This window comes from Sarcophilus harrisii, chromosome 2, assembly GCF_902635505.1.
Source record: "Sarcophilus harrisii chromosome 2, mSarHar1.11, whole genome shotgun sequence".
In the NCBI taxonomy this organism is placed as follows: Eukaryota; Metazoa; Chordata; class Mammalia; order Dasyuromorphia; family Dasyuridae; genus Sarcophilus; species Sarcophilus harrisii.
Window position 1 is genome coordinate 56,517,184 of NC_045427.1, and position 8,216 is coordinate 56,525,399.

Genomic DNA, 8,216 nt, shown 5'->3' on the forward strand with positions numbered 1-8,216 from the left:
GCTCATCAGTAAGTATATGAGACCTCCTTTGAACCAATCTTCCTCACTCTAGGGCCCATTGCTCTGTGCACTATACGCCACCTAGCTGTAAATGAAAGATTCCAGCACACTCCATGGAGGGGAGGGCAGGAGGGACATTGATTACCACCATACCCATACCTCCCTGCTACTCTTCTTTGTACCCTTCTTTGGAGCCTATGGCATCATCCTCAGTAGCGGCAAATGTAATTTTGAAGGAGGAGGTGGCAGCTAGATGGTGCAGTGGATAGAACACTGCCCCCCCCCAAAATTAATTTAAAAAAGGATGAATAATTTTGAAGGACTTGATTTTTGGAAATAATCCTAAACCAATACAATTTAACACTTTATTAGTTTTTGTTTTTGAATAAAAATCAGTCATGTTTAAGATGCTCAGTTAATAAGATTCATCATCATCAAATTTGTACAGTTTTAAGCTTTTCAAAATACTCATTCTTTCATGCAAGGAGCATTTCCTTATTAAAACTTTTTATTTTCTAAATATATGCATAAGGGCAGCTGGGTGGTGCAGTGGATGGAGCACCAGCCCTGAAGTTAGGAGGATCTGAGTTCAAATCTAGCCTCAGACACTTAATACTTCCTAGGTGTGTGACCCTGGGCAAGTCACTTAACCCCAATTATCCCAGCAAAAAAGCCCCCCCCAAAAAAATCCATATACGTAAATAATTTTCAACATTCACCCTTGCAAAACCTTGTGTTCCAAATTTTTTCCTTCTCTTTCCCCCACCTCCTCCCTAGAAGGCAAACAATCCAATATATGTCAAACAGATGCAATTTTTCTCTACACACCTGCACAATTATCATGCTGCACAAGAAAAATCAGATCAAAAAGGAAAAAACTGGGAAAGAACAAAAAGTAAGCAAATAAGAAGAGTGAGAATGCTATGTTGTGATCCACACTCAGTTCTCACAGTCCTTTCTCTGGATGCAGATGGCACTTTCCATCACGAGTCCATTGGAATTGGCCTGAAAAGAGCCATATCCACCAGAACTGATCATCATATAATCTTCTTGGTGCTCTATCCAGGGATCCTCAAACTTTTTAAAAAGGGGGCCAGTTCACTGTCCCTCAGACTGTTGGAGGGCCAGACTATAGTAAAAACAAAAACTTTGCTTTGTGGGCCTTTAAATAAAGAAACTTCATAGCCCTGGGTGAGGGGGATAATCGTCCTCAGCTGCTGCATCTGGCCCGCGGGCAGTAGTTTGAGGGCCCCTACAGTGAGTCTATGCAATGATCTCTTGGTTCTGCTCATTTAGCGTCAGTTCATGTAGGTCTCTCCAGGTCTTTCTGAAATCATCTTGCTGGTCGTTTCTTACAGAACAATAATATTCCATAACATTCATATACCACAATTTATTCAGCCATTCTCCAACTGATGGGCATCCACTCAGTTTCCAGTTTCTGGCCACTACAAAGAGGGCTGCCACAAACATTTTGGCACATGTGGGTCCCTGTCCTTTAAAATCTCTTTGGGATATAAGCCCAGTAGTAACACTGCTGGGTCAAAGGGTATGCACAGTTTGATAACTTTTTGGACATAATTCTAGATTGCTCTCCAGAATGGTTAGATTCGTTCACAACTCCACCAGTAATGCATCAGCGTCCCAGTTTTCCCACATCGTCTCTAACATTTCTCATTATCTTTTCCTGTCATTTTAGCCAATCTGAGAGAGATGAGGCTGCACTTCAGAGTTGTCTTAATTTGCATTTCTCTGATCAACAGTGATTTGGAGCACCTTTCCATAGGACTAGAAATGGTTTTAATTTCTTCATCTGAAAATTGTTTATATCCTTTGGACAAGGAGCATTTCTTTAGTAGTTTAATGTGTAGTGGTGGCTAAAATAAATTTTAAAAACTGTCAGTGTTTACATGAGGAGGGAAAGGAAGCAGGGTACACCAACAACTTGGAAACAAAAATGGAGATAGCATTTCTCATTCCTTGGAGAGCACCTGGATTACAAAATTTGGGGCTGGATTCAAATCCCAGCTGTAAGTATATGTCTGTATATGTACATATTTTCTTTGTTCTCCCAGAACTACACATACTATTCACTTGGTACAAAATAAGTATGTAATAAACGGTTGTTAGATACTTAGAAACCAGGTGACTTTGTGCAAGTCAATGAGGATAATGATACTTGCACAGGGTTGATGTGAGGGGAGCTCACTCCAAACAAACAGAATTGTATCTCAGAATTGTTCAATTATGTTCTAACTCTTTATGACCTTATGTGGGGTTTTCTTGGCAGAGACACCAGAGTGGCTTACCATATCCTTCTCCAGTTTATTTACAGATGAGGAAACTGAGGCAAACGAGATGAAGGGACTTGCTCAGGGTCACACATCTAGTCTGAGGCTGGATTTGAACTGATTTCAGACCTAGTATTCTATCCACTTCACCACCTTCTACCTTTACCCCAGAGATCATGGAAAAGGGAATGTTTGTACAAAAAATATTTAAGCTGCTCATTCTGTGGTGGTAAAGAATTGGAAATTGAGGGGATGTCCAATTAGGGAATGGTTTACCAAGTTGTGGTATATAATTTTTTATAACAGCTTTTTATTTTTCAAAATACATACAAATATAGTTTTCAACATTCACCCTTGCAAAACCTTATATTCCTGCTAAGTGAAATGAGCAGAACCAAGAGATCATTATATACGTCAACAACAATACTGTATGAAGATGTATTCTGATGGAAGTGGATTTCTTTGAAAAAGAGACCTAATTCAGTTTCAATTGATCAATGATGGACAGAAGCAGCTACACCCCCCCCCAAAAACAAAACAAAACAAAACAAAACAAAACACTGGGAAATGAATGTAAACTGTTTGCATTTTTGTTTTTCTTCCTGGGTTATTTCTACCTTCTGAACCCAATTCTCCCTGTGCAACAAGAAAACTGTTTGGATCTGCACACATACATTGTATCTAGGATATACTAGGACATATTCAACATATATAGGACTGCTTGCCATCTAGGGAGGGGGTGGAGGGTGGGAGGGAAAAATCGGAACAGAAGTGAGTGCAAGGGATAATGTTGTAAAAAAATTACCCTGGCATGGGTTCTGTCAATAAAAAGTTACTATAATAATAATAAATAAAAAATGTAAAAAAAATGTATTTTAAAGCTTAAAACTGCACCAAGATGGGGATACCCTGTTTTTAAATTATACTTTTTAAATAACTTTTTTTTCCATAATTAGATTCGAAACTCAAAATAAAACCATTTTCCTTCAAAAAAAAAAAAAAAACCCAAAAAAAACCCCCTTATATTCCCTATTTTTCTCCTTCCCTTCTCACCTTTCCTCTTCCCTAAGACAACAAGTCATCCAATATAAACATGTGCAACTCTTCTAAACATATTTTGTGGTATGTAGTTGTGATAGAATACTATTGTGGTATAAGAAATTAAGAGCTATGATGATTTCAGAAAACCTGTGAACTTATATGAAGTGATGCAAAGTGAAATAAGCAGAACCAGAACATTAGTCAGCAGTAGCAATATTGAAAAATGATCAACTATGAATGATCTAGCTATTCTCAGCAATACAAACCAAGACAATCCCGAAGGATTTATGATGAAAAATAGTTGCCACTTCCATAGAAGGAACTGATGAAGTCTGAAGGCAGATGGAACATATTTTTCCTTAGTTTTGCAACATGACTGATATGGAAATGTTTCCCATGACTGCATGTGTAATCCATATTAAATAGCTTGCCTTCTCAAAGACGGTGAAGGGGAAGAAGAGAAATTGGAACTCAAAATTTCAAAAACGTTAGAAGTTGGAAAAATATAAAAAAAAACAACACTGTAGAAGTCAGTAAAATTATATTGAATTTTGTACAACTTCACATGTGTCTTCTCAATGGGGGGGGTAGAATAGGGAGGGAGGGAAGGAAGGAGAAAATCTGAAACTCAGTTTTAAAAACAAATGCAAAAAATAGTTTTATATGTAACTGGGAAAAATCAATGGGGAGAAGAGTAAATATATATTAACTCACTTAGGAGGCAGGCAATGAGCTCAACTGGGGATGCACAAAGAAACAGTAATTCCTGCCCTCAAAGAGTTTACAGTCTGAGGGAAGGGATAACTTATAAATATATACAATCTATGCAGAAGGTGACTGGGTAATGAACAGAGGAAAGGCGCTGAAAGTAAGAGCGGATACGGAGAGCCTCCTGGAGGAGGCGGGGCTTGCAGGAAGCCAGCTCGGGAGAACATGCTAGAACATGCTAGAACATGCTAAGCACGGGGAGAGCCGGAGAGAGCACCACGGGGGATTTCGGGCGTCTCGGAACAGCCAGGAGGCCGGGGTCGGGGAGGGCAGGACACGTGTAGGGGAGGAAGAAGGCTGGCGAGGCGGGAAGGGGTCGGGTCACGAGGCTTCGAATGACGGAGCACTTCGTGTTTGTGCCTCGCAGCGACCGGAAGTCACGGGGGTTGAGGGGGGAGGTCACGTGACGAGACTGGACCTTTAGGAAAATCGTTCCGGTTGACGATGGACTGCCCTGGGGAGGGAGTGGAGGCAGTTCCTGCAGTAGTCAAGGTGTGGGATGGCGAATACAGAGACCGGGACGAGTTGAAACGGCAGCTAGGGTTAGCGGACGTTAATAAACAATCGCAGGGAGATGGCGCAGCCGCTACTAACACACAGTCTGACGCCGCGCACGCGCACACGGCCTACCCGAGTCTAAGCTTCCTCGGGGGGCGGGGCCTGACCGGAGATTGGCAGTTCCCCGTCCAGCCCAGCGATTTCCTCTTCCGGAGACAGGGGTCATTCAAGGCGGCGGGAAATAATAGCGCGACTCTCTTCCCTCCTCCCCGGGTACGGGCAGTCCCGAGTCGGAGGTCATGGCGACGTCGTGGAAGCCTGTTCTGCAGCCCTGGATCCGGGATCTGCTCCTCGGACTGGAGCCTGGACAGAGCTCGGGGCCAGAGGGAAAGGGAGAGGGACTCGGGCAGCTGCTGGAGGTAAGGAAGCAGAGAGGGATGTGGCGCCCTCCAAGCTTAAAACCTAGGGTTAAAGGGGAAAGGTGTGATCAGAAGCTCCGGGGAAAGGGAGGAGCCATTGGGCGAGGGGCGTGGCCAATGGGGCGAGAGATGTTAGAAGTAAAAGGCTTATTGGATGGCCTGGTCAGAACCTTTGGGCTGGCGGTGTTGTCTCGGGGCGGGAGAGGCGGGGCCTGCGGGGGCTAGCAAGAAGCCATTGGGCAAGGGACGTGGTTGTGAGTGATATCACCTGTTTGGGGCGTGACCATTCCGTCCTACCAAAAACCCATTGGACCCGATAGGGTCGTGGAGCCGGGGCGGATGATTGGGGGCGTGGTCATTCCTGCTTAGCGAGAGGCCCATTGGACGAGGGGTGTGGTTAAAGGCTGAGGGGGCGAGCCCCTCTGTTGGGGGTCGGAGCCGTAGTAACCCGCGGGGATCCGTGCAGGTGATTGAGGAGGCCGCTCCGGGAGGGACCCTGGAGCTGCTGGGTGAGGCGGCCTCCGCCGTCCTGCTGGTGACGGACGGGACCCACAGTGTGCACTGCCTGGTGACCCCCGAGGCCCTGAGCATGGCTGCCTGGTGAGGGCCCCGGCCGGGCCTCAGGTTCCCGCGGGCGGGGCAGGGGGCGGGGAGGGGGCCCCCCGGGACCGGGCCGGGGCCTTGGCGGAGGGGGCTCTGACGCGGGCGCTCCCGCAGGGAAGAGAAGCACTTTGGTTTTAGGAGGGCCGTGGGCCGGCTGCTGCTGCTGCAGGACTTCCAGGTGTGCGTGCAGGAGGAGGGTGCCGAGGCTTCGCAGGTGAGCCGGGTGGGGGCGGGGCTGCCGATGGCTGGCTGCGGGGGGCCGGGGCCGGAGCGCTCACTCTGCCTCTTGTTCCCTGCAGGGCAGTGGGGAGTTCTGCCTCTGGGTGCACCGCTTCATCCTGCTGCCCACGGAGCTCCCCAGGGAGGGGGTGACGAGCTGGTGAGGGGCTCCTCTCCCCCCTGCACGGACTCCCTTCGGTGCCACATCCCCCGTTCTCTGGCTTTGGGGGCGGGTGGCGCTCCCTCTCCTCCTGATGTAATTCTCGCCCCTTTCCTCAGGACTCCTCCCCAGCTGAGCCTTGTCCCACCCTTCCCCCTGCCTCGGCCGCATCTCCCCTTAGTCTCTGCTCTCTACGGGGAATCCCCAGTAACTGTTCTTATTGTTACTTTAGTAACTGGGACCCAGCTGTTCGAAGAAAACTTAAGGAATATAGAAAGTGAGTATGTGCCTGCAGGAGGAGGAGGTGGGAAGAGCTTTAAGGAAGACTGGGGCCCAGGAGTGGCTCTATCTCATCTTAAGCTGCTGGAAAGCTTTGTGGGGGTCTGGGGTCTTGGGGCCCACTAAGGCCCAGGCCTTCTGCTCTGTCCCTACAGGCACCATGAAAGGGAGAGGACCTCCCCTCACATAGGTACCCCTGGGAGTCCTGATGGGGAAGGGGGGGATGGACTGAAGGAAGAAGGGAGACATTTGTCTTCACTTCCTCACTCAGACCCATTCTCTGCCAGATCGAAGTTCTTCGTTGTCCCAGTTGCTGGAAGAGATGTGTGAAGACCGAAGGAGCTTGCTAAGCTGTCAGGCCCAAAGCTGCCTGGAGCTGGGGGACTCCCAAGGGGGGTGTCTTCCCCTTACTCGATGGGAAGCCTCTCGAAGGAAGGCCCGGGTCAGTTTGCAGAGGGTTGGGGGGTGGGGACAAGAGAGCTGCCCTGGCCCAACAGGAGGGGGCAGTGAGCAGCTCAGCTGCTCACAAGAAGTGGAGCCAGCAGGGACTTGTTAATAGAGAAGGGTCTTGGGTACAAAGGAAGTCATTTCCCCCAATTTCACACTGTCCCCCACAGGGAGAAGCTGTGTTCACTGTCTCAGGCCTGAAGCTGCATATTAGTGCAGAGGAGGAGGACACCCTTCAGAACCTGAGGGCAGGTAAGGGACCCCTGGGGGAAAGGGCTCAGGGGCTCAGGGTCTCCAGGTGAAGACGAGGCGTTCATCCCGTGTCTTCTCTTTTCCCTCCTTGTCTTCCCCCACCTCAGTTTCTGAAAACAGCCCTGACTGTCAGAGTTTGGAGAGGACTCCACCGAACCCCTGGCAACTGCTCCCAGCCCTGTCCTTGACGCAATCCTCTTCCTCCTCCTCTTCCTATGTAGGTAGGTAGGAAGCCAGGGGGGAGGGGGCAGAGTCTCAGGGTGGCCTCTCCTCCCCCCTGGCCTTAGACCCTTCTCTCTCCTGTCATTGCCAGAGGCCCTGGACTGTTTGCCGTTCTCAGCGGAGGGAAGTCCAAGTCGGCCGAAGGATAGCTTCATCGCCAGTCAGGAACCCTCTGAGGGGTGCAGGGAGCCCATCGACCTGTCCCCTCTGCTCTTTCAGGGCAGTGGGTCTCCTTGTATCCAGACCACTTACTCCCAGGATCCACCACTGGACCGGCTCTGTCCAGCTCTTCCTTCTTCATCCCAGGCAGCAAGCAGTCTCTCCAGGGACGAGTGGGAAACCCCCAAGATGGGTGGCTCCCACCAGCCCCTTGAAGTCCTGACGAGGGCCAGGGCCAGGGGAAAGGGAAGGGGGAGAAAGGACAGACCAGGAAGCTATAAGCCCAGCCTGGAGTTTGTGAGCAAGAGAGTCAAAAGCATCATCTGGGATGCGGAGAACATTCCTTCAGACGACTCCAGCCTAGGAGGAGGCCCGGCCCCAGCCAGGGTGAGAGCAGGCAGAAGTACTCCATACTGGAGCGCATTGGAAAGGGAAGAGGCTTTGGACTGGCTGACCTTAATTTGAAGGGCCTTTTCCCTCACCTCCCTTTGTCCCCCGTAGGTCCCTCCAAAGACACATCTGGATGGCTCCCCGTTTCAGTACAAGTACCCGGAGTCCTGTGTCCAACTCTGTTCCCAGGTTTTAGCGACCAGGTCAGTGTCTGCCGGCCTTCTGGTGGGGGGCTCCTCTCCTGGCTCCTTTCCTGGCCTGTCACCCTAACCTTTTACCTCTTTTCTCACAGACTCTGCCCATCGCTCCTGGACTGGGCCAGACAGGTGCTGATGGAGACCGACCTGGTGGAGGTGGGAGAGCTCTGACCTGCAGCAGATGCTTGGCATGCTGCCTTGGGGGCCAGGATTAATAAAAAGCAGAACTGCAGTCCTCGTCTCCTCCTTTCAGTGCAGAGGAAGTGCCTTG

At 49.3% G+C, this 8,216-nt stretch overlaps 1 protein-coding gene across 1 annotated transcript; it reads left to right on the forward strand.

Moving 5' to 3' along the window:
* Positions 1-4,455: 4,455 nt before the first annotated feature.
* On the forward strand, positions 4,456-8,178 carry ACD (ACD shelterin complex subunit and telomerase recruitment factor). Its single transcript, XM_031950274.1, has 12 exons — positions 4,456-5,017; positions 5,484-5,617; positions 5,735-5,834; positions 5,920-5,999; positions 6,232-6,276; positions 6,434-6,468; positions 6,566-6,720; positions 6,896-6,977; positions 7,085-7,198; positions 7,291-7,745; positions 7,860-7,951; positions 8,041-8,178. Exons 1-12 carry the CDS (start codon positions 4,898-4,900, stop codon positions 8,114-8,116), a joined length of 1,488 nt encoding a protein of 495 aa, XP_031806134.1. The 5' UTR covers positions 4,456-4,897; the 3' UTR covers positions 8,117-8,178.
* Positions 8,179-8,216: the final 38 nt, after the last annotated feature.

Coding starts and splice junctions, on each gene's coding strand:
- ACD (XM_031950274.1), top strand. CDS start 4,898: ATGGCGACGTCGTGGAAGCCTGTTCTGCAGCCCTGGATCCGGGATCTG. Junction 6,000..6,231: donor AGGGAGGGGGTGACGAGCTG/GTGAGGGGCTCC, acceptor TTGTTACTTTAG/TAACTGGGACCCAGCTGTTC. Junction 6,978..7,084: donor CCTTCAGAACCTGAGGGCAG/GTAAGGGACCCC, acceptor CCCCCACCTCAG/TTTCTGAAAACAGCCCTGAC.